This window comes from Leucoraja erinacea, chromosome 1 (genome assembly GCF_028641065.1).
Source record: "Leucoraja erinacea ecotype New England chromosome 1, Leri_hhj_1, whole genome shotgun sequence".
Classification (NCBI taxonomy): Eukaryota; Metazoa; Chordata; class Chondrichthyes; order Rajiformes; family Rajidae; genus Leucoraja; species Leucoraja erinaceus.
This window is the reverse complement of record NC_073377.1, coordinates 35,049,953-35,076,481: the sequence shown is the minus strand read 5'-3', so window position 1 is coordinate 35,076,481 and position 26,529 is coordinate 35,049,953. Positions and strand designations below refer to the sequence as shown.

Here is a 26,529-nt window from a genome sequence, read left to right as displayed (position 1 = left end):
TATATTAAGCTGATGGGGAAATTTTAAAGTGGGATCTCAGGAATTGTAGCTAAGTATAATGACAAAGGTTGTTTGTAGATGATTGATGAGGGAAGCCAGTGGATGTTATCTAAATGGACTTTAGTAAAGCATTCAACAAGGTCCATCATGATCGTCTGATTTGGAAGATTAAGGCATATGGGATCCATGTTGACTTGGTGGATTAGCTTAAAAATTAGCTTGCGTATAGAAGATGGAGGTGAGGGGTGTTATTCTAATTGGAGGTCTGTGACCAGTGGTGTTCCACAAGGATCAGTGCTGGAACCTTTGTTATTTATTTATACATCTAAGCAATTTGGATGAAAATGTAAGCTAATTGGTAATTTTGCAGATGACAAAAAAATTGGCATAGTTGTGCATCGTGAGGAAGGTTGTCAAAGGAGGATGTAGATCAGTTGGAAATGTGGGTTACGAAATGGCAGATGGATTTTAATCTGGACAAGTGTGAGGTGTTGCACTCTGGGAGGTCAAAGTTGAGAGAAAAGTATGCAGTAAATATCGTAACCTACATCTATGTACAGATGCCAGACCATAGTTTGTGAAAGGGGCAACAGAAGTCGATAGGGCAATAAAGAAGGCATATGGCGTGCTTGCCTTCATCGGTCGTGGTATTCGAGTATAAAAATTTGGAAGTAATATTGGAGCTGTATAAAAGTTCAGTTAGTCGACATTGGGAGTATTGTGTGCTATTCTGGTCATCACACTACAGGAAGCATGTGGAGGACATGGAGAATAGGATAACCAAGATGTTGTTTGGTTTGGAGTGTACAGCTACAATGAGAGGTTGAACAAACTTGGATTATTTTCTCTGGAGTGTTGGAGGTTGAGGGGAGGTCTGATGGAAATATATAAAGGTATGAGAGGCATTGATAGGCAATGTTTTCCCAGGATGGAAATGTCATACACCAGAGGGCATAGTTTAATAGTGAGACAGGGAGTGTTTAAAGGAGATTTACAAGCCAAGTCTTTACACAGTGACTTAATGGCAAATTCCTGTGCTGTATTTTATCTTCTACACAGCACGGCATAGATCAGGTGGGAAGTTGGCAGATAAAATTTAATCCAGACAAGTGTGAGGTAATTCACTTTGGAAGATCAAATTCTGTTGGAACATGTACAATAAATGGCAGGACTTTAAGTGTTGAAGTACAGAGAAATTTGTGGGTTTAAGTTCAAATCTCCCTAAAAGTGGTGGCATAGGTAGATGGGATGGACACCTAGGAGAATGAAAACTCTGATTTAAACCCTCCAGTGCCTTGTGGCCATATCCAGTCATGGAAAAGTCTCCAGGAGTAAACCTCTAGAAAATCCGGAGTCGGAGCCCCTAAGGCAGTTCGTTGTTGCAACCTCGCTCTGGCAGCTCCTGCGACGGTGCTGGTGCCAAACTGTAACGGCCCTGCTGTTCCTTTGGATCGATCAGCGACGTGGAGAAGGGGGACGTGCTGCATGGGCAACAGCCCGTCCTCCATATGATATTGCCCAGGCTTGCATCCAACCACACATCACCTGCTACTCTAGCCGAGGTTTGTAGCAAGCAGCCAACAACTAGGATGCATCACCCATGGTCAGTCATGACCGAGGGGGGCCTACAGGTAGATGGGATAGTGAAAAGGACATTTGGTATGTTTGCTTTCATAGGCTGAGACATTAAGTATAGAAGTTGGGAAATTATTTTGCAGTTCTACAAAATGTTGATTAGACTGCACCTGGAGTATCTTGTGTATTGTCGGTCACCATGTGTTAGAGGGAACACAGAAGAGATTCACTAAGAGGTTAGCTGGAATGGAGGGCTGCAATTGTGAGATATGGGATAAGCTAGATTTTTTTCACCCTGAAACAAATGATGCTGAGGGGTGACATTGTAAACGTTTACAAAATTATAAAGGTCCAGATGGGATTGATAGAATCTTTCTTCCAGGGCAAGGGAGACAAGAACTAGAGGGACTTAAGGTGAGAGGAAAGAAATTTAAAGGAAAACTGAGGGGGTCCGTTTTTCACATAGAGGGTGGCGAATATTTAGAATGAGCTGCCAGTAGAGACAGATACTATTGCAGTGTTTGAAATGCTTGTAGGTACTTACTTGGATAGGAAAGGAGCAGAGGGTATATGCAGGCCAAAGGGATTAGTGGAGATAGGCATTACGGTTGGCATGGATGAGAGGGCCTAAGATTCCATTAAAAATATTTTTCTGAGGTTAAGATTGATGTTGCCTTTTGTGACACAGGGATTCAACAAGAATTGACCTAGTTTCAGTAGTGGAAGTGATGATCTTGGAATAATTTGTGAAATAGTTGAATGGTCTGATTTGAGAAATTATAGGATTCTTTAAAAAAATATATACGAGTAAGCTTTGAAGTGAAGTTACAATTAGGTTGCAAACCTGAAAGATTATTTGTAAACTGTGTTGTATTACAAGCCTAGGAGACCAGAGTGGAAAGAAATTAAGCATTAGATCTACAAGATGCTTTTTCAGAAAATGAAGGTGTGTTTTCTAAATTACTGAGAATAACACGCCTATTTTTTTTTAATTTTTGGAACCATGTCATAGACTTTTTATAATTATCAAACATATCCCTGGTTTAACTGTTTCTCATTCCTTCACCCACATGGATTCAGCCAGGTCTATTCAGGTTGTCCCTTTGTGAAGACAAAATAAACATCAAACTTAAACTTAAAACAATAGTTTTGCTTTTTATATTAAGCCTCAATCCCATTGATCCTGTGGAATGTTAAGTTAATACAAACATAATAATGTAACCGCTCCAAATCAGCAACATACCATAATAGTTGTGCGTGATCATAGCCAATGAAGCCACATTTGTTACGCCACATCCCCACATGGATCTTGAACTGTCTCTTTCATTCAGGAATGACAGTAACTGATAAGAAGAATCATTCTCTGGTCTCAGTTGTTTTGAGCCAAATGGGGCATTATATTTGTCCTCAGCACATTAGGGGAGAAAGAAAATGTAGTTAGAGATACATCACATCTCTATTCAGTGACTTGATAACCAGATCCTGACTGATTGGGCTGTGGTTTTTGGGATGCAACCCCAACAGTGTAATATTCCACCAGCTACTCTTCTGAAGAGATGGTCTAGATTTTTTTGTTTGTTCAAATCTCTGAAGGACATCATAATTCTACTGCCTTCTGTTTTGAATGTGACCGTCCTACCAACAGATCCATGCTGACAGTTGACTGAATTGGCTTGACTCGAGTTAGGATGTGGAAATTGTTCCGTTAAATGAAGAAAGAAAACATTCTAATTCAGAGCAGTAATCTAAATCTTCACAACTTGCATGTTCTCCTCCATGTCACAGTGTTCAGTGATTGCCGACCAGCGATCCCCACACACTAACACTATCCTACGCACTCGGGACAATTTACAGTTTTACCAAGCCAATTAACCACCAAACCTAGTGTGGGAGGAAACTGGAGATCCCGGAGAAAACCCATACAGGTCACAGGGAGAACGTATAAACTCTGTACAGACAAGCACCTGTAGTCAGGATCAAACCTGGGTCTCTGGAGCTGTAAGGCAGCAACTCTACCACTGCACCACCAGGCACAGTGGACTGTGCATTCTGTCCACAGTGTGCTGATGCAGATTTGAAGAGCTAATTGCCCATCTTCTGTGTTGTTACTATTCTACAATGTATACATCATTGAGACTTTTTTGTCGTTCTTTTGTTATTGCAGGGTCAAAATTATGGAAATCCTGCCCCCAAGCAGTATTGTACAATACTTGTTTGTACAATAAAGTCGTTTAAGATGGCAGCACCATTTTCTTAAGATTGAGCAAGGTTCAGGAAGAAATGCTGGCCTGGCCAATGAACTCCACGTGCTATGAATAAATAAAAATATTTTTAAAATATCATTGCATTTTTCACATTGACACTGACAAAATTAGATAAATGTATTGAATCAAATGATTTTTTTTAAATTAAGAGAATACCTTTTCAGCTAATCTTACTGTTATTATCTTCAGGGTAAAAGAAATAAAGCGAGGAGCCAAAGCATCCAGCACAATCTTTTCTAGATGTCATGGAGGTAGAAGTCCATCCCCAAAACAGACCAAAACATGGGGAGACAAATCTATACCAAAGAAAATGAAGACCAAAATTGACCAATACTCCAATCAAAATGCAGCTCTGCATAAATTATCATCAGCAGCTTTGTGTCCACCTGACTTTCTTCCCTCTTGCAGCCCAAAAATAGTTGATAAAGATGTCCTTTCCCCAGCTTCCTCAAAGACCACATGCCAAACTCGTTCTATTCCCCTGAAGGGCATATTCAAGAAAAATTCCAGAGATTTCAGCAAAAACACAAAGCATGAAAAGCTGACTGAGAAGACCATTATTACAAAAGAGGTTTTTCTGAATAACTCCAAATCTGCTGCATCCAGAAGAATGCAATGTGGCCAAAGGAATTCTCCTGGTACAACGAGAAATGTGAAAGTTCAAACAGTTCATCCTATTCAAAAAGAAGTCATTCCCAGAAATGAACTATATTTTATTGGACAGATAAAAAATGACTCGCCCAATAAAGCAAATAATGCAAACATATTTGAAAATGAACATCAAAAGAGTCCTAAGTCATTAAAAAACAATTTTTTTGTGCAAAAGGAACGGGAAAACCACTTGCGCCTTTATCATCAGCAGCTCCAACAGCTTCAGCAGCCACCATTATTGCAGAAGAAACTAAGTTATCAACCCATGAAGGAGCTCCTCAGTCAATTTTATCAACCTCAAGTTGAAATAAGCAATGAGAATAATGAATGCATTCCCTCACTGCATTCCACTGTCAAAACATCAGAGGTTCAGATTGAATGCGGCAGTAGTAGTTCTACATACTCCAACTGCCAAAGCATGATTGATAGACAGAATCAAACCTGTAATCAAGATTCCTTGTTTGAAATAGAAAGAGAGGAAGGAAAGAATGGACGAAACAATGTACATGTTTTCCCCTTTTCTCAAGATCAAAACTGTTACCCAAGGATAGAAGACCACAGTATATGTGCTTCACAAAGGACGACAGGAGAGGAGTGTGCAGTTCACTGTTCATCAGGAGGGAACTTCACTGAAATGTTGCATTCTCCAAATAATATTGATTGTTGTCAAATGAAGCCAAGATACTTACCGTTCGATTCTAAAAACAGTTTGCAGAATGTAAACAAAGACAATTTTTCAATTGAAAATCAAGATGATACCTGTCCCATGTCAAACATTTCTCAAATGGACAGTAGTTTTACTGTTGCTACAGATTTGAATAGTGTGAAAACTGGAGCTGGCACTTTGTGTCACCCGAGAAAAAAAACGTGTTTCCATTTGAATTCAATAATAAATGTAGGGAAAGACAAGCAAATGTGCTGTACTACCAATAATAGAATTCCATCTAATGACTATATTTCTACAGATTTAACAAATGCTTCTGACGACCTTTCTGTGGAGAGGCCACTGTGTCGAGATGCACGAGCTGGAGCTTGTGGATGGACAATCTCATGTAACCAGCCCTCTGTTGAAATGGAGGTATCACCAAGTGGTTCTGATGTTTTATCATCACAGACCAATCAGTTTGAAAAGTGGGTGAAACTATCACCTGACTATCTTGCTAGAAATCAGAAAGTGTCATCAGATATTTTACTCAACTTGAAAAACACTATTCATGAAGCACACCTTATTTTGAAAGATGAAATTGAAATGGAGATAGCTGCAAAAGATGAAATTGACCATTGTTCAAATGTTTGCCATGTAGAGACTGCTTATAAAGATGAGAATATTTTGACAACCAGTGTACCTGATTTGTCAACTAATGATTGTACATGCTCTCTAATTCCACCAAAGCATGACTTGAGGCAGGGAGAATTGTGTGATGCCGTACTAAGTAGAAATCTCTCTGAAGACAACAGCCAAACAAGTGAATGCCACAATTATAAACAAATACCGAAAGGCTCTAAAAGTGAACCTGATGATATGGATACTGCAGAAAACGTAATCAATTCTTCAATTGTACACTCACATCATCATATAGCTTCCGTTATTGAAGATGAACCCGCAGCAGATAAATATTTTTCAGATGCTGGAAACCAGAGCTCTACATGTCCATATCTTAATCAAGCGAGCAGGCAGGAAGGCATTTCTACTCCTGTAATTACACACAACAAAACAACAGAACCGATTTGCAGCTCTGAGATTAAAGAATCACAGCAAGAAACACAAGATTTGGTGGCTGGAGGCTGTACTGAAACAGTGCCAAATAACCACCATGAAGAAGAATGCTGTCAGTCTTGTGGCAAGTCGCTTAATAAGGATTTGATCAACATAATTGGAGAAAAATTACAAGAAAATACTTCAGTTCCATTTAATCATTTACATGCGGAGAACAATTCAATTCCCACGGAAGTGTGTGTCTGCCACAATAAAAACAATAAGGAAGCATGTGGACTTCAGGCAGATGGTAACCAATCTAAACATTTATCTGCCCACCACCTTGAGGAGATGGAGAAAACAAAGTAAGTGTGAAAAGCAGCACATTTTAAAGATTCTCCTTGTGTAAAAGTTGAGCAACCCTGTAATAATGTTTTAATTAGAAACATAGAAATTAGGTGCAGGAGTAGGCCATTCGGCCCTTCGAGCCTGCACCACCATTCAATATGATCATAGCTGATCATCCAACTCAGTATCCCGTACCTGCCTTCTCGCCATACCCTCTGATCCCCTTAACCACAAGGGCCACATCTAACTCCCTCTTAAATATAGCCAATGAACTAGCCTCGACTACCCTCTGCGGCAGAGAGTTCCAGAGATTCACCACTCTCTGTGTGAAAAAAGTTCTTCTCATCTAGGTTTTAAAGGATTTCCCCCTTATCCTTAAGCTGTGACCCCTTGTCCTGGACTTCCCCAACATCGGGAGCAATCTTCCTGCATCTAGCCTGTCCAACCCCTTTAACCATATAACCATATAACAATTACAGCACGGAAACAGGCCATCTCGGCCCTACAAGTCCATGCCGAACAAATTTTTTTTTTTCCCCTTAGTCCCACCTGCCTGCACTCATACCATAACCCTCCATTCCCTTCTCATCCATATGCCTATCCAATTTATTTTTAAATGATACCAATGAACCTGCCTCCACCACTTCCACTGGGAGCTCATTCCACACCGCCACCACTCTCTGAGTAAAGAAGTTCCCCCTCATATTACCCCTAAACTTCTGTCCCTTAATTCTGAAGTCATGTCCTCTTGTTTGAATCTTCCCTATTCTCAAAGGGAAAAGCTGGTCCACATCAACTCTGTCTATCCCTCTCATCATTTTAAAGACCTCTATCAGGTCCCCCCTCAACCTTCTGCGCTCCAGAGAATAAAGACCTAACTTATTCAACCTATTAGAATAATTTTTATAATTGAAATTATTAATTGACTTCCAATCGACTCCAAAACATGATTTTCTTTTGTTATTTGTGAGGCAAAATAAAGTAGAATTCATCTATGGAAAATGTGTGTAATTTAAATTATTTGAATATACAAGTTTTAAGCCACATTCTTGGAACATTCCCCTTAGCAATCTTTGATATTTATTTTGATAATTTTGCTGCGGGTGGAGGGGGGTGTTGGTTACATGGAGATGGGAAAGGTAATAAATGGTCAGTGTGAATCCTATGTGTTGTGTATTGTGAGAGTAACATTTATTTCATTTTATGCGTTTTTGACAAGGACGGTATCACTGTTTAAAATTCATGACCAGATATATTACTTGCCTTCCTATGTTTTAGTTCAAATTTTGCCAGATTACCTCTAGAACTACTACACTTCTAATGCAAGTAGCAGTAAAGTCCAAGGGATATGGATATAGGGGATTCCTGCACTATCTGCCTGCTGCTTCTAGTCTGCCTACAATTTACCTATTCCCTCTCTGCCTGCATACACTTAAGATAAGCTGTGATCACATCTCTAAATATATTATCTACCAAAGCTTCATAAATGCATCACAGGGACTCCAACCACTACTCCAGATCTGAAAACTGGATTTCAAGGTGTGGCATCTGGAGACATTTTCCTGCATGTATAGTTGTCGAGGTCACTGGGACTTTCCACCTAGCTCATGCATTGTCATTCGCTGATATATACTGTCATTCCTTACCTTGATTAACAAAGCAGACATAGAACAGTGAAAAACACCCATCAGCTTGTCATTGATCTGCTGCTTTCTGCCATGTCACGCCTGGAACCTGATATCACACTCTTTCCTCATCGGGCCTGCCTCTGCAATCTCCATTGAATTCCACTGAATCTCAAAGGTTGTTGGTTAGCTTATTTATTTAAGAAGGAACTGCAGATGCTGGAAAATCGAAGGTACATAAAAATGCTGGAGAAACTCAGCGGGTGCAGCAGCAACTATGGAGCGAAGGAAATAGTCTGAAGAAGGGTTTCGGCCCGAAACGTTGCCCATTTCCTTCACTCCATAGATGCTGCTGCACCCGCTGAGTTTCTCCAGCATTTTTGTGTACCTTAGCTTCTTATTTAGTTTAGTTTAGTTTAACTTTAGCTTAGAGATGCAGCACGGAAACAGGTCCTTTGGCCCACTGAATTTGCGCCGACCAGTGATCCTCACACATCCTAACACTATCCTACACACACTAACATGTACTATTTTACCAAGCCAATTAACCTACAAACCTGTACGTTTTTGGAATGTGAGAGGAAACCGGAACCGCTGGGGAAAACCCACACAGGTCATGGGGAGAACATGCAAACTCCGTAAAGACAAGCAGCCGTAGTCGGGATCGAACCCAGGTCTCTGGCGCTGTAAGATAGCAACTCTACCGCTGCGTCACTGTGCCGCCCATTTGTTGGTGTTGGGTCATAGCCCACTATCTTTGTGGTACCATCATCACTTGTCACATAGCATGTGTGCTTCATTTGCTGAATAGTTTTGATTGGATTTGAACATGGCAATAGTCATCAGCAAACGGGACCATATGACTGAAGAAAAATCAGTGAAGGGTATAGCAAACTACAAAGATTTAGAAAGGAGAAACACAAAACGATGCAAAATATTGAATGCTTTGGAGAGAAAAATATAATAAAATAAGCAAATAAACAAATCTGACTGCTAAATAGGATATACTGCAATTAAATCCAAAGGAGTAGTAAAAAAGGTAAATTAATTGAGGATACAGATAGAATGAAATTAATTGTTTCAGAATAAAGTAGTGTCTGAGCAGTTGAAGACTTTTGATGAGGTGTTCAGGCTGATCATGCCCACATGGTGCTGCCATACCCGGAACCTTCCCAATAATTGGGAATAGGGAGTAGGATAATGCAGGATAAGGTGGCCGATGTGGAACACTGATAGCCTAATCCATCAAAGAGACTATAAGAGGTTTTTTTTAAATGTAAGAATTATGTTAAAATAGAAATTAGAAAATCAAGGAGAAGATATTAAAAATATTAGCAAATAAAATCAAACAAAATCTAAAAGAGTTTTATGTTCGTTTATAAAGAGGTGTATGGTGTGTCGAGACCAAAAAGCTAACCTGAGCATGGTGTGAAGCATTTAGGTAAGGTTTTAAATGAATAATTTGCAACAGTCTTCATAGGAGAACGATGTTGATGTGGCGGAGTTCTTGCATGGGAAGAGATTATCAAGTGGACGGAGAAAAAGAGGGTCTAATGGAGATCCGCCAGAATGTTCGGTCCGTCAAAGCCTGTTGGTTTCCTGATTGCGAATCATTTTAACTCCCTTTCCCTTTCCCTTTCCCATACTGACCCTTTTGTCCTGGGCCTCTTCCATTGCCAGGGTGAGGCCACACACAAACTGGAGTAATAGCACCTCATAGTCTGCAACCTAACGTTATGAACATTGAATTCTCCAATTTTAGGTAACTAACCTAAAAGCAACCCCCCTCCTCTCTCTTCCTTGTGCCCCACCTGAACTTGCACACATTTCTCCCCCACCCCCCTTCCACCAATATTTCTTCCACTGGCTTCATAATTCGCACCTCTTCCATCTTTATGTCACACTTGTAGTCTTTTCATCTCTGGTCTTTGTCAATCTACCTATTACCCACCTCTTTCCAGCTTTCTCCCCTCCTCCCCAACAATCAGTCTAAATAAGGGTCCCAACCTCAATGGTCACCAGAGATACTGCCTGACCCGTGGAGTTACTCCAGCATTTTGTGTCACTGCTGTAAAGTAATTGGCAGAAGGGTCAGAGGGGAAATGAAGAAAACTGTTCAGGTTGTGGGATTCTGGAACTTGGTCTAAAAACAGGTACTATTTTAAACCGTTCTCCAGAATTGGTTACTTCCAGCACAAACTGGAAAAGATCAATTTCTAAAATTGTTTAATTTATTGCTGTTATGAAGGCTGCAACATGCATGCTAAGAAGATGATATTCGGGTTCTCAAGCCTACATTGAGGTTTCTTGTAAATTCAAACTATTTTGTTCTTTGCACTCTAGGAAACTTGTTGTCCAAGCCCACTGTGAGCAACTAGAAGACATGTTAGCTCTTTTTGAAAAGGAAGAATATTTGCTCAAGAAATTAACAATTTTGGTAAGATCTTAATTTTAAAATATATTGAGCAGAGGAAGTGTGTGAAAGGAACAGTGTTTGTGTTTTGGATAAATATATTATTTAACACTGGTAACATTGATTTACAAACGGATTACATTCCAGATTAGTTGATGTCATAGAGTGATACAGTGTGGAAACAGGCCCTTCGGCCCAACTTGCCCACATGTCCCGGCTACACTAGTCCCACCTGCCCGCATTTGGTCCATAACCCTCCAAACCTGTCTAACTACTTATTAAACGTTGGGATAGTCCCTGACTAAATTACTTGTTCCATACACCCACCAGCGTTTGTGTGAAAATGTTACCCCTCAGATTCCTATTAAATCTTTTCCACTTAGAAACATAGAAATTAGGTGCAGGAGTAGGCCATTCGGCCCTTCAAGCCTGCACCGCCATTCAATATGATCATGGCAGATCATCCAACGCAGTATCCCGTACCTGCCTTCTCTCCATACCCTCTGATCCCCTTAGCCACAAGGGCCACATCTAACTCCCTTAAATATAGCCAATGAACTGGCCTCAACCACCCTCTGTGGCAGAGAGTTCCAGAGATTCACCACTCTCTGTGTGAAAAAAGTTCTTCTCATCTCGGTTTTAAAGGATTTCCCCCTTATCCTTAAGCTGTGACCCCTTGTCCTGGACTTCCCCAACATCGGGAACAATCTTCCTGCATCTAGCCTGTCCAACCCCTTAAGAATTTTGTAAGTTTCTATAAGATCCCCTCTCAATCTCCTAAATTCTAGAGAGTATAGACCAAGTTTATCCAGTCTTTCTTCATAAGACAGTCCTGACACCCCAGGAATCAGTCTGGTGAACCTTCTCTGCACTCCCTCTATGGCAATAATGACACTGACAATGACAATTAAATTGAATCTGAATAATGTCCTTCCTCAGATTTGGAGACCAAAACTGTACGCAATACTCCAGGTGTGGTCTCACCAAGACCCTGTACAACTGCAGTAGAACGTTAACCTTAAACCTATGTCCTCTGGTCCTTGATTCACCTACTCTGCAAGAGATTCTGTGCATTTACTCGATCTATTCCTCTCATGATTTTATACACCTCTATAAGATCACCCCTCATCCTCCTGGGCTCCAAAGAATAAGAGTCACACCTACTTAACCTCTCCCTATAGCTCAGGCCCTCGGGTCCTGGCAATATCCTCATAAATCTTCTCTGTACCCTTGCCAGCTTGACAACATCTTTCCTATAACATGGTGCCCAGAACTGAACACAATACTCTAAATGTGGCCTCACCAATGTCTTATACAACTGCAACATGACCTCCCAACTTCTGTATTCAATACTCTGACAGATGAAAGCAAATGTGCCAAAAGGCTTTTTGATCACCCTATATACCTTTGACTCCACCTTCAAGAAACCATGCACCTGCACTCCAAGATCTCTCTGTTCTACAACACTCCCCAGAGCCTACCGTTCTGTGTGGGTCCTGCCCATGTTTGACTTCCCAAAATGCAACACCTCACATTCCTTCAACCATTCATCGGCCTACCTGGCCAATCGATCCAGATCTTGTTGCAATTTTTCACAACCATCTTCACTATCTGCAAAACCACCAACTTTTATATCATCTGCAAACTTTATAGTCTTGCGATGTATGTTCTCATCCAAATCATTGATGTAGATGACAAACAGTAAAGGGACCAGCACGAACCCTGAGGCGCACCACTGGTCACAGGACTCTAGTCCGAGAAGCAACTTTCACCATCACCCTCTCCTTTATTCCATAAAGCCAATTTTCTATCCATTCAACTATCTCTCAGCCATGCGATCTAACCATCCGGAGCAGCCTACCATGCGGAACCTTGTTGAATGCTTTGCTGAAGTCCAAATATCTCCAAGTTTGCGAATGACACAAACATCTCCAAGTTTGCGGATGACACAAAGTTGGTTGGCAGTGTGAGCTGAGAGGAGGATGCTATGAGGCTGCAAGGTGACTTGGATAGGTTGGGTGAGTGGGCAGATGCATGGCAGATGCAGTACAATGTGGATAAATGTGAAGTTATCCATTTTGGTGGCAAGAACAGGAAGGCAGATTATTATCTGAATGGTGTCAGATTAGAAAAAAGGGGAGGTGCGACGAGACCTGGGTGTGCTTGTACATCAGTCACTGAAAGTAAGCATGCAGGTACAGCAGGCAGTGAAAAAAGCTAATGGCATATTGGCCATTGCAAGAGGATTTGAGTTTCGGAGCAAAGAGGTCCTACTGAAGTTGTACAGGGCCCTGGTGAGACTGCACCTGGAGGATTGTGTGCAATTTTGGTCTCCTAATTTGAGAAAGAACATTATTGCTATTGAGGTAGTGCAGCGTAGGTTCTCCAGGTTAATTCCCGGGATGGCGGGACTGACATATGATGAAAGAATGGGTTGACTGGGCATGTATTCACTGGAATTTAGAAGGATGAGAGGATATCTTATAGAAACATATAAAATTCTTGAAGGATTGGACAGGCTAGAAGCAGGAAAAATGTTCCCGATGTTGGGGGAGTCGAGAACTAGGGGTCACAGTTTAAGAATAAGGGGTAGGCCATTTGGGACTGTGATGAGGAAAAACTTTTTCACCCGCAGAGTTGTGAATCTGTGGAAATCTGCCACGGAAGGCAGTGGAGGCTGATTCACTGGATATTTTCAAGGGAGAGGTAGATTTAGCTCTTAGGGCTAAAGGAATCAAGGGGTATGGGGGGGGGGGGAAGCAGGAACGGGGTACTGATTTTAGATGATCAGCCTTGATCATATTGAATGGCCGTGCAGGCTCGAAGGGCCGAATGGCCTACTCCTGCACCTATTTTTCTGTGTTTCCACACATCTACAGCTCTGCCCTCAGATGATGTGAAATAGCATTTCCTTTACTTTCAATGTATTTCAGAACTCAAGTACTTTGTTCGAAAACAAGTAAAAGGTGAAAATTGAATATCACTATAAAATATCACTTTATGAACAATCATCTTAAAATGAGATGATGAAAAACACAATATAAGAATGTAACTCTCTCTGGCCATCCCTCTCCATGACAATTACTCTCCTGCCACTCACCATCTCTTTTCCCTGCTGAAACCGGCACCACGACCATCTCTTCCCACCTCCCTCCCCTTCTCTCTCTCTTACACAGCAGCTGCATCTTCGCTTAATTGTAGTTGTTAACATTAAGTAATGCTCATTATTCCGTAAAAGCCTTGCAGAAGTACCCTGAAGAATCCAAAGATATGAGCATTTGTAAATTGAGAAACACGTGAAAAAAGTAGATCTATTTAATCACAAACTGACAACATTCTGGTGAACTCCACAGGTTTTTTTAAATTATGCATTGAAATGATTCAGGGTGGGGACAAAGTGGACCTCTTTAAAGTGAGTGCTTGTGCTGTTTGTGATTAGGAAGTGTTGTGAACCTATTTTTCACTGACAGTGAGATGTTGGGAACTTGCATTTTCAGCTGGGGTTGAGGATGGAGTCATTGTGAGCAGATACTGTCTATGTTGGAGATATAGGGACGGAGAAACTTTGTTCCTATCACAATTATGATGTGAGGGGAGAATTTGGGAGAGAAATATGGAGCTGAACGGGGGAAGGGAAGAGGCATATGAAGATCCTACATTGTCATTCTGATGGGGTGGGGGTAGAAGTGAGTTGTTAGGTCACTCTTGTTGGTGTAGGGTGCGGTTTGGGAAATTCAGTTATAAAGCTACTTCATTGACGAAGTTAGAAAAGGTTTATTTATTTCCTTAATCCCCTTTAAATTTGGTTAGTAATTATCAGACTAACATAAGATATATATTTCTTGTAATAGTCCTCGATGAAAAGAACACCTGCAACTTCTATAATTTGTGCTCTTCCTTCTGAGCGTCATGAGCCCCTTGTGCTGGTTCTTCTCCACCAAACCTGATCCCAGAAAGGTCTCCTTTATCTTATCTCTGAACCAAGCAGAGAGAGTTCAATCACAATCAGACTCACGCACAGCATACATCCTCATGATTTTCATTTGATCTGTCAATGGTAGATTGATAAAGACGTATTGTTTGTGTTTATGTGAACGGCACCTAGTATGTCCATTGGTTTCTACACTCACCATTATATTATCATCCTGTTAACAAGTGTGTGCTTGCTTCAGGGTACCCACATTGTTAGTTTACACAAACAAATCAAAGTTTTCTTTCAAGGATTTTTATTTCATCTGATGGAGGCAGATTTTAAAACTTACTATTAATTTCCATTAAAGGGCGTGTCCCACTGTATGAGCTAATTCAAGAGTTCTCCCGAGTTTTCCCCTGATTCGAACTCTGAGAATGTCCGTAGTGGGTCCGTAGGAGTTCGTGGATGTCTCGTAGCGGCTCAAACGAGTAAAAAGTAACAATTTGTTTCATCACAAATATTTTTTTACCTGTGGACACAGTGTTGAAAAAACGTCACGAGTTTACCGGATTTCCCGAGTACCTACCGTTACTTGTACGAGCCGCTACGAGACATCCACAAATTCCTACGGACCCGCTACGGACATTCTCCGAGTTCGAATCAGGGGAAAACTCGGGAGAACTCTTGAATTACCTCGTTCAGTGGGACAGGCCCTTAGCTTTCTCATTAATTGCCCCCTAGTGGTGAGTGACAAGATCTGGGCGAGTGCATCACAGGTTGGGGAGAAGGCAGAAGGCAATAGACAATAGACAATAGGTGCAAGATTAGGCCATTCGACCCTTCGAGCCAGCACCGCCATTCAATGTGATCATGGCTGATCATCCCCAAACAGTACCGCGTTCCTGCCTTCTTCCCATATCCCCTGACTCCGCTATTTTTAAGAGCCCTATCTAGATCTCTCTTGAAAGCATCCAGAGAACCTGAGGCAGAGAATTCCACAGACTCACCACTCTCTGTGAGAAAAAGTGTTTCCTCCTCTCCGTTCTAAATGGCTTACTCCTTATTCTTAAACTGTGGCCCCTGGTTCTGGACTCCCCCGACATCGGGAACATGTTTCATAGAAACATAGAAACATAGAAATTAGGTGCAGGAGTAGGCCATTCGGCCCTTCGAGCCTGCACCGCCATTCAATATGATCATGGCTGATCATCCAACTCAGTATCCCGTACCTGCCTTCTCTCCATACCCCCTGATCCCCTTAGCCACAAGGGCCACATCTAACTCCCTCTTAAATATAGCCAATGAAGTGGCCTCAACTACCCTCTGTGGCAGAGAGTTCCAGAGATTCACCACTCTCTGCGTGAAAAAAGTTCTTCTCATCTCGGTTTTAAAGGATTTCCCCTTTATCCTTAAGCTGTGACCCCTTGTCCTGGACTTCCCTAACATCGGGAACAATCTTCCTGCATCTAGCCTGTCCAACCCCTTAAGAATCTTGTAAGTTTCTATAAGATCCCCTCTCAATCTTCTAAATTCTAGAGAGTATAAACCAAGTCTATCCAGTCTTTCTTCATAAGACAGTCCTGACATCCCAGGAATCAGTCTGGTGAACCGTCTCTGCACTCCCTCTATGGCAATAATGTCCTTCCTCAGATTTGGAGACCAAAACTGTACGCAATACTCCAGGTGTGGTCTCACCAAGACCCTGTACAACTGCAGTAGAACCTCTCTGCTCCTATACTCAAATCCTTTTGCAATGAAAGCTAACATACCATTTGCTTTCTTTACTGCCTACTGCACCTGCATGCCTACCTTCAATGGCTGGTGTACCATGACACCCAGGTCTCGCTGCATCTCCCCCTTTCCCAATCGGCCACCATTTAGATAATAGTCTGCTTTTCCGTTTTTGCCACCAAAATGGATAACCTCACATTTATCCACATTATACTGCATCTGCCAAACATTGCCCACTCACCCAGCCTATCCAAGTCACCCTGCAGTCTCCTAGCATCCTCCTCACAGCTAACACTGCCCCCCAGCTTAGTGTCATCCGCAAACTTGGAGATATTGCCTTCAATTCCCTCATCCAGATCATTAATATATATTGTAAATAGCTGGGGTCCCAGTACTGAGCCTTGGGGTACCCCACTAGTCACTGCCTGCCATTGTGAAAAGGACCCGTTTACTCCTACTCTTTGCTTCCTGTTTGCCAGCCAGTTCTCTATCCACATCAATACTGAACCCCCAATGCCTTGTGCTTTAAGTTTGTATACTAATTTCTTATGTGGGACCTTGTCGAAAGCCTTCTGGAAGTCCAGATACACCACATCCACTGGTTCTCCCCTATCCACGCTACTAGTTACATCCTCGAAAAATTCTATAAGATTCGTCAGACATGATTTACCTTTCGTAAATCCATGCTGACTTTGTCCAATGATTTCACCACTTTCCAAATGTGCTGCTATCCCATCTTTAATAACTGACTCTAGCAGTTTCCCCACTACCGATGTTAGACTAACTGGTCTGTAATTCCCCATTTTCTCTCTCCCTCCCTTCTTAAAAAGTGGGGTTACGTTTGCCACCCGCCAATCTTCAGGAACTACTCCAGAATCTAAAGAGTTTTGAAAGATTATTACTAATGCATCCACTATTTCTGGAGCTACTTCCTTAAGTACTCTGGGATGCAGCCTATCTGGCCCTGGGGATTTATCGGCCTTTAATCCATTCAATTTACCCAACACCACTTCCCGGCTAACCTGGATTTCACTCAATTCCTCCAACTCCTTTGACCCGCGGTCCCCTGCTATTTCCGGCAAATTATTTATGTCTTCCTTAGTGAAGACGGAACCAAAGTAGTTATTCAATTGGTCCGCCATATCCTTGTTCCCCATGATCAACTCCCCTGTTTCTGACTGCAAGGGACCTACATTTGTTTTAACTAATCTCTTTCTTTTCACATATCTATAAAAACTTTTGCAGTCAGTTTTTATGTTCCCTGCCAGTTTTCTTTCATAATCTATGCCTCTAGTGTGTCCAAACCCTTAACAATCTTATATGTTTCAATGAGATCCCCTCTCATCTTTCTAAACTCCAGAGTGTACAAGCCCCAGCTGCTCCATTCTCTCAGCATATGACAGTCCTGCCATCCCGGGAATTAACCTTGTAAAACTACGCTGCACTCCCTCAATAGCAAGAATGTCCTTCCTCAAATTAGGGGACCATAACTGCACACAATACTCCAGGTGTGGTCTCACTAGGGCTCTGTACAACTGCAGAAGGACCTCTTTGCTCCTATATTCATAGAAACATAGGAATTAGGTGCAGGAGTAGGCCATTTGGCCCTTCAAGCCTGCACCGCCATTCAATATGATCATGGCTGATCATCCAACTCAGTATCCCGTACCTGCCTTCTCTCCATACCCTCTGATCCCCTTGGCCACAAGGGCCACATCTAACTCCCTCTTAAATATAGCCAATGAACTGCCTCAACTACCCTCTGTGGCAGAGAGTTCCAGAGATTCACCACTCTCTGTGTGAAAAAAAGTTCTCCTCATCGGTTTTAAAGGATTTCCCCCTTATCGTTAAGCTGTGACCCCTTGTCCTGGACTTCCCCAACATCGGGAACAATCTTCCTGCATCTAGCCAGTCCAACCCCTTAAGAATTTTGTAAGTTTCTATAAGATCCCCTCTCAATTCCTCTTGTTATAAAGGCCAACATGCCATTCGCTTTCCAAGGCAGTGGATTAGTACAGCATTAATGTAAATGGATGCCTGTTAGTTGGTGCGATTTCAGTGGGATGAAGAGCTTGTTTCTGTGCTGTGACATTCTGAATCAATGTGGAGTAAGATAAATAATAACCATATAAGTCACAGACTGTGGCCAAATTTATTACTTTGGATATTGAAGAAGCCAACAGATGATCAGCAGTGTGAAGATACATACTATTAATTAATTCTATTAATTTTTTCTATTTATTATATTCTATAATACTTTTAATTCCTTTTGTGTCATTAGAAAATATTTTAATATCGTAATAATATCTGAATAATATGTAATAATATTATCTAAATAATAAATATATTTTCAGTGATTTCTTTTGATAATGTATTAGCACTTCTTCCCTCATCAAAATGCTATAATGTATCAGTATCAAATATATTAGAATTCATGTAATTGCATGAATACTACAAACAATTATTTTCAGCATTTGAAAAATGCTTGAATAAAAGCATTGTGTTTCTTGGCAGGACTTCAAGGATTATGTAACGCAACTAGAAAAGATCCTGATGCTAAAAGCTGAAAGCATCCAGCACTTGCAAGGCGAGATCCATAAGTATCAAATTCATCCTGGAACAATGGGACAATTTAATAATCCTGAATCTTAGCTTCAGTGTAAATTATAGTGGAAGAGCAAGAGATGAACAGAGAATGCATTTGACCCTTCTATAATTTTCAGAGTGACTGTCTTATTTAAATGCAACAAACAAAAATAAATCTTTACATATCTTTGTGATCTAATTGTAAACTTTTTTATCTCGGTATGGTCAAATATAAATTGAAGATTGCATTTTCCCTCTTGTTGCTTTTCTCTGGATCCTATCTAAATGCTCAATCATTTACCAACATTTTTTTTTTGTGGAGGAAGTTTATGGCAGATTTCACGATCATTGGATAACAAACAATGTGCATTTAAAAGCGTTTCTGGGCAACAATAAACAAACCAATAGATTAGGCTCAAGAGAACATAATCCAGCCTTGGGAGCCTGTTATGCTGTTGAGACCATGGATGAATACCATGGAAGTATATACTATCTCAGATATTCACAGTCAGACCATACTTGGACATGATGTCCAATTCTTGTATAATTACTTGTATAATTCAAGTAATGAAAAGGACTTAATTGCCATTATATAATTAGGTAAATTAAAACTTGTTAATCCAGTAAGAAAAATTATGCAATTATCGTATAGCCTGATACAACACGGAAAAGCGGGCAATTGGAACTAGCTTAGATGGGACACCTTGTCTGCATTGACAAGTTGGGCTGAAAGGACTGTTACTGTGCTATATGACTTTATGACTCTTATTTGCCACCCTCTAGTTTCCATCACCTCACCCGTGTCTAACAATGCTTCATATATCTCAGTCCGGACTCCTGCAATGCCTTCCCCAACTTCCCAAAGTGTCCTTGGTTATATCTGATCACGCCCGGGAGATTTATCTGCCCTCATACATCTCAGGAAGTCCAGCACCTTATGCATCCCTGATGCATCTGTAAGGATTACATTCTTTGACTTCTCAAGCGCCTTTAACACAATTCAGCCCCGACTGCTAGGGGAGAAGATGGAGAAGATGAAGGTGGATCCATTACTAGTACTGTGGTGTTTGGATTACCTTTTCCTCAGACCACAGTACGTGCGCCTACAGAACAATGTCTCAAGCACCATCCTGAGCAGCACAGGGGCTCCACAAGGAACTGTGCTGGCTCCATTCCTGTTCACCATCTACACAGCGGATTTCCAATACAACACCAACAGCTGCTTTTTGCAGAAATTTTCAGATGACACAGCTGTTGTCGGCCTCATCAAAGGGGGCAATGAGGAGGAGTATAGAGATACAATAAACAACTTTGTGGAGTGGAGTGCACACAATAACCTCCATCTCAACACCACAAAAACGAAGGAGATAGTTGTGGATTTCAGGAGGGGGAGGAGGAGGACTCAACCAACACCAATCACCATCAGGGGCACTGAGGTGGAGGTGGTCGCCAACCACAGGTACCTTGGTGTGCAGCTTGACAGTGAGCTGGACTGGAAGAGTCATATGGAGGCGGTGTACAGGAAGGGACAAAGTCGACTGTATTTCTTAAGGAGGCTAAGGTCATTCAACATCTGCCAACCCCTACTGTGCAGTGTCTACCATTCAGTGGTGGCCAGTGCTCTGTTTTTTGCTGTGGCCTGTTGGGGAGAAGGCGCCCGCATAGCGGACAAAAACAGACTGGACAAGCTGATCAGGAAGGCCGGCTCAGTGGTCGGGGCTGAGCAACTAACGGTCCAGCAGGTGGCAGAGGCCAGAACTCTGAACAAACTGGGTTCAATAATGACCAACCCCACTCACCCACTCCACGCCCTGAAGGTGATCAAGAGCAGCATCTTCAGTCAGAGACTGATTGCACCAATGTGCAAAACGGAGAGATATAGGAAGTCTTGTATACCTGCTGCTATAAGGTTTTATAATGCACAAAAATAATTTTGCATTTTTTAGTATTCATTCATTGTATTTTAACTTATTAAGTATGGAAGCTATCTGAGGAAATGTGTGGTGTTATGTCTGTCTTGAAGCTGTTGTGGCACTGTAATTTCCTGTAAAGGATTATTAAAGGATCTAATCAATCTAATCAATCAATCACCTTCTTGAATGTAATATGGACTGCTCTCAAGACAACTTCATTAACTTTCCCAAGATTCCTAGTCTTTGCTCTTTGCCTGCAGTAGAAACAGAGCGTACTCAGTTGCCCATCTCCTACAGTTCTACACACATGATCATGTTGGAATCTAAAGAACCTGACATTCTCTCTAGTTATTCTTTTTCCTTAATATACATAAAATCTATTTGGATTCTCCTTACTTCCATTTTCCAGAGTTATATCATATCGCCTTTTTTTCTCGGTAGACAAAAGTGCTGGATAAACTCAGCGGGTGCAGTAGCATCGATGGAGCGAAGGAAATAGGCAAAGTTTCGGGCCGAAACCCTTCTTCAGACTGATCATCTTTCTCTCCTGTTTTCCTTCTTTGTATGCTCTTTAATTCCCTTTAATCCCCCAGGGATACACAATCCAGCTCCTGTACCTGACCCAAGCCTCTTTTTTTTGCTGACCAATTTCTCTTAATCCAGGGTTTCTTATTGCCACCTATAACCATATAACCATATAACAATTACAGCACGGAAACAGGCCATCTCGACCCTTCTAGTCCGTGCCGAACACATAATCTCCCCTAGTCCCATATACCTGCGCTCAGACCATAACCCTCCATTCCCTTCCCATCCATATAACTATCCAATTTATTTTTAAATGATAAAAAAACGAACCTGCCTCCACCACCTTCACTGGAAGCTCATTCCACACAGCCACCACTCTCTGAGTAAAGAAGTTCCCCTCATGTTACCCCTAAACTTCAGTCCCTTAATTCTCATGTCATGTCCCCTTGTTTGAATCTTCCCTACTCTCAGTGGGAAAAGCTATCTTGCCCTTCTCTCCAACAGGAACACAAACTCTCACCATCACACTTTTAGAAGCGTCTCACTTTCTGGATGTCCCTTTGTTTGCAAACAACCCAATCAATTATAACGGCAGACTAGTTAATTAACAAAGCACAAAATTAAATACGCAAGTCTTTTAAACCATAAATTGAGAAGAGGACAAATTTGGAATTGATTCCCTGAAATTTCACTTCAAATAAAATATATGAAATACACCCAGCTGAAGTGATGAAAACAAAGATTAAGTTCTGCAAATATGGAACTGTAGGGCGGCACGGTGGCACAGCGGTAGAGTTGCTGCCTTACAGCACTTGCGGCCCCGGAGACCCGGGTTCGATCCCGACTACGGGTGCTGTCTGTACGGAGTTTGTACCTTCTCCCAGTGACCTGCATGGGTTTTCTCCAAGATCTTCGGTTTCCTCCCACACTCCAAAGACGTACAGGTTTGTAGGTTAATTGGCTTGATATATAAGTGTAAATTGTCCCCAGTGCATGTAGGATAGTGTTAGTGTGCGGGGATCGCTGGTCGGCACGGACTCGGTGGGCCAAAGGGTCTGTTTCCGCGCTATATCTCTAAATTAAACTAAACTAGAGAGTGGTTGAATAGTCTTGCTCGTCATCATTTGTCTGAAGAAAATTGGAAGCAAGTCAGTTGTTGGTCTTTGGTTTAAGTAGGTTATCACACTCCATAGCATTTATCAAGGACTCCACACTGGTAATTTGGGCAAGATCCTTCATTCTCACTGTAGTTAATGTGGCAAGGTGGTATCTTACATGTAGAGTGGTTCTGGTTGGATGCAAAACCAGCCAAACTAGTATTTTCTCCTGGAAATAGAAATGTTTTACTTAGCTGCAAATGCAATAACATCATTCGGATCAAGATATATTCCTGTACAGCAGTAGCTAGGTTGTGCACGGACATATTCAAACACATAACTGCAATAGAGTGTGCACGTATATATATGCTTGCATGTATTTTGCTGTGGTTTGAGCCACTATATTATGTGGTGATTCTACTACTTTTGGAAACTTGATATATAAAAATTGAAACCTTAGAAATAAATGTCACCAGTTCACAAGAGCCTCCTAAACCCTAGTCTGGAAAAAAAAAAGTCAAACAAATAAAACCTATCCTCTGTATTTCTTGCCTATATTAGTTAATAAACTGTTGAAATATTGTCAAACCAAATTAAAGCTTAATGTCCAGCTCTATAGAAAAACACAGGATTGTAAAAGTACAACTCATGTACAAGCATATGCGGAGAGAACTCTGTCAAAACATTGGCAGAAATCACTTCAACCTCAATCTGATTTTGTTCCTCAGTGTATTTAGTCGTATTTAGTCATAGAAACATAGAAAATAGGTGCAGGAGTACGTCATTCAGCCCTTCGAGCCTGCACTGCCATTCAATATGAACATGGCTGATCATCCAACTCAGTACCCTGTACCTGCCTTCTCTCCTTACCCCCAGATCCCCTTAGCCACAAGGGCCACATCTAACTCCCTCTTAAATATAGCCAATGAAATGGCCTCAACTACCTTCTGTGGCAGAAAATTCCAGAGATTCACCACTCTCTGTGTGAAAAATGTTTTTCTCATCTCGGTCCTAAAAGATTTCCCCTTTATCCTTAAACTGTGACCCCTTGTTCTGGAGTCAAACAGACCCATCGGCCAAGCTTGCCAGTGCTGACCAAGGTATCCCATCTACACTAGTCCCTCCTGCCTGCATTTGACACAATTCCATGGATTCCTATCCATGTATCTGCCCAAAGTATTTTTAATGTTTTATAGTTTCTACTTCAACTACCTCCTCCGGCAGCTTATTCCACATACCCACCACCGCCTATGAAAAAGTTCCTGGTAAATCATTCCCTCTTACCTTAAACATATGTCCTCTGGTTCTTGATTCCCCTAAATACTCTTGAGTAAAAAACTCTGCACATCCACCCTATAAATTCCCTTCATGATCTTATACACCTCTATAAGATCACCTCTCATCCTCCTAAACTCCAAGGAATACAGATCTAGCCTACCCAACCTCTCCCTGTAGCTCAGGGGCCCTCAAGGAATGATCCTATAGACCAAGCAAGATAGACCACTCCTTCTAAATGTGATGGGCTGACGTGTAGTACGCAACGGAGCGGAATGTGGGCCTTTTTTTCATCCATTTCAGTAACCCGACCCGACTCGCAATGTAATCAACGATGCGGGGGAAAAGCTTGTGTTAATAAATTATAATTCTGAAAATGAGGAGGAGATTTTTACCAAAGAGCTTTCATTTTTACGAGGATGTTTCCGTAACCTGCTTCCGTCTCCGCACTAGTATCTTTGCTCCGCTATGAGATCTTTGGTGCGGAGATGGAAGCCGGTTACAGCAATGGGGCCAAAAGTTACCCTTGAATTTGCACCATGACCGCATTACGTCTTTTTCGTCAAGTGATCTATCTTGCTTGTTATAAGATCTTTGCCCTCAAGTACTGACAGCATCTACATAAATTTTATCTGCACTGTTTGTAGCTTAACAACATTTCAGATTTGTTTGATTTGAGAATCACAGAATTTTCAACTGTCTAATTTTAAGAATCACTCACCTATTAACAATAAGCAGTAGAGGGCAATAATAGATTAAACCTGCTCTTGCTTTTCAAGAATGCAATATGTTATTAGCTTATGTATGACACACAATACATGCAGTGAAAGAAGTACCATGTATTTTACATTTTATTGCATATTTGAAACCATACAATTCCATTGTTTTTTTTCCTTTTACCTTCATATGTAATTTCTCTGTGGCTATAGCATATATTTTGCCATTTGAAATTTGTAATGTACATTTCATTGGAAATGTTGATTTTTTTAAATCAAAATTGTCTGCAAGCAAACTATCACTGTAAAAACTTTAACGAAATCATAAGTTTTAGCTTTTTAAAAATATCTTAGAGTACTAAAAAACTTCAGGATAGAGCATTATAACAGCTTTAATCGAATTATCAATGTTAAGTATCTGAACTACCATACATAACTGCAATACTTTGTGTTACTAAGGTTCTCATGAGTTAACAGAATTCCTTTACTTACACCCATCTCAAAATTATTTGTTTGATTTCCACCAGAAAAATTATGGCGAACAATATCTCTGTGACATTTTAAAATGACAAGGAGTGGAAGGGAGGAGTCATCTTCCTGTTAGGTTGTGCTTTCCAAAATGCATTATCATCAAGGAGACTAGCAAGATCATGGAACATCATGACCAGTGGTGTTCTGCAAGGATCAGTGCTGGGATCTCTGATGTGATTTATATAAATGACTTGGACAAAAATGTAGATATAAGGAACTGCCGATGCCGGTTTGCAAATAAGATACAAATTGATGGAATAACTTAGCTGGTTAGGCAGCATCTCTGAAAAGCATGGATAGGTGATGTTTTGTGTTGTGATGCTTCTTCAGGCAGATTGTAGTAAGGGGCTGGATAAAACATAGAAACATAGAAAATAGGTGCAGGAGTAGGCCATTCGGCCCTTCGAGCCTGCACCGCCATTCAATATGATCATGGCTGATCATCCAACTCAGTATCCTGTACCTGCCTTCTCTCCACACCCCCCGATCCCTTTAGCCACAAGGGCCACATCTAACTCCCTCGTAAATATAGCCAATGAACTGGCCTCAACTACCTTCTGTGGCAGAGAATTCCACAGATTCACCACTCTCTGTGTAAAAAATGATTTTCTCGTCTCTGTCCTAAAATATTTCCCCCTTATCCTTAAACTGTGACCCCTTGTTCTGGACTTCCCCAACATCGGGAACAATCTTCCTGCATCTAGCCTGTCCAACCCCTTAAGAATTTTGTAAGTTTCTACAAGATCCCCCCTCAGTTTTCTAAATTCTAGTGAGTACAAGCCGAGTCCACCCAGTCTTTCTTCATATGAAAGTCCTGACATCCCAGGAATCAGTCTGGTGAACCTTCTCTGTACTCCCTTTATGGCAAGAATGTCTTTCCTCAGATTAGGAGACCAAAACTGAATGCAATACTCCAGGTGTGGTCTCACCAAAACCGTGTACAACTGCAGAAGAACCTCCCTGCTCCTATACTCAAATCCTTTTGCTATGATGGGTGTATGGAACAAGCTGCCAGAGGAGGTAGTTGAGGCTGAGTCTATCCCAATGTTTAAGAAACAGACAGGTACATGGATAGGACCAAGCACAGGCAGGTGGGATTAGTGTAGCTGGGACAAGTTGGGCCAAAGGGCCTGATTCCACACTATCACCCAACGACTCTAAAAACATTGGAAAAATGTTAATTACATAATTCAGGAGAATCCTGGTTTTGGTTGTTAATTTGTTTTATTCATACAGAAAGTCAACAAAATGTATTAATAAGCTTTAACAGTGAAGGGTGAGATTCTTACCCAGAACCTCTGATGTCCACCACAGGTACCAATATGTAATCTATATGTAGCAGCATCAGAATATTTTATCCATCCAAAATGTCAGGCAGATTTTCCTAAAGTATCATTTAATTCAATTAAAGGTAGACAAAAATGCTGGAGAAACTCAGTGGGTGAGGCAGCATCTATGGAGCGAAGGAATAGGTGACCCTTTTCGAGTCAAGACCCTTCTTCAGACTGATGGGGGGGGGGGGGGGAGAGAGAGAGAATGAAGAAGAAAGGAAGAGACAGAGACAGTGGGCTGTGGGAGAGCTGGATGGGGAAAGTGGGAGTAAGCAGGGACTACCTGAAATTGGAGGTCAATGTTCATACCGCTGGGGTGTAAACTACCCAAGCGAA

General features: G+C 41.3%; 1 protein-coding gene across 2 annotated transcripts in view; it reads left to right on the top strand.

Annotated features, from left to right (window-relative positions):
- Positions 1-20,456, top strand: part of LOC129695589 (kinesin-like protein KIF24) — a 79,769-nt gene extending 59,313 nt beyond the window's left edge. For both annotated transcript variants that reach the window (XM_055632679.1, XM_055632688.1), the window contains exons 11-13: positions 4,029-6,551; positions 10,503-10,596; positions 18,731-20,456. In XM_055632679.1, the coding sequence (XP_055488654.1) occupies positions 4,029-6,551; positions 10,503-10,596; positions 18,731-18,868 (2,755 nt within the window). In that variant the 3' untranslated portion in view covers positions 18,869-20,456. The remainder of the gene's footprint in view (positions 1-4,028; positions 6,552-10,502; positions 10,597-18,730) is intronic.
- Positions 20,457-26,529: the final 6,073 nt, after the last annotated feature.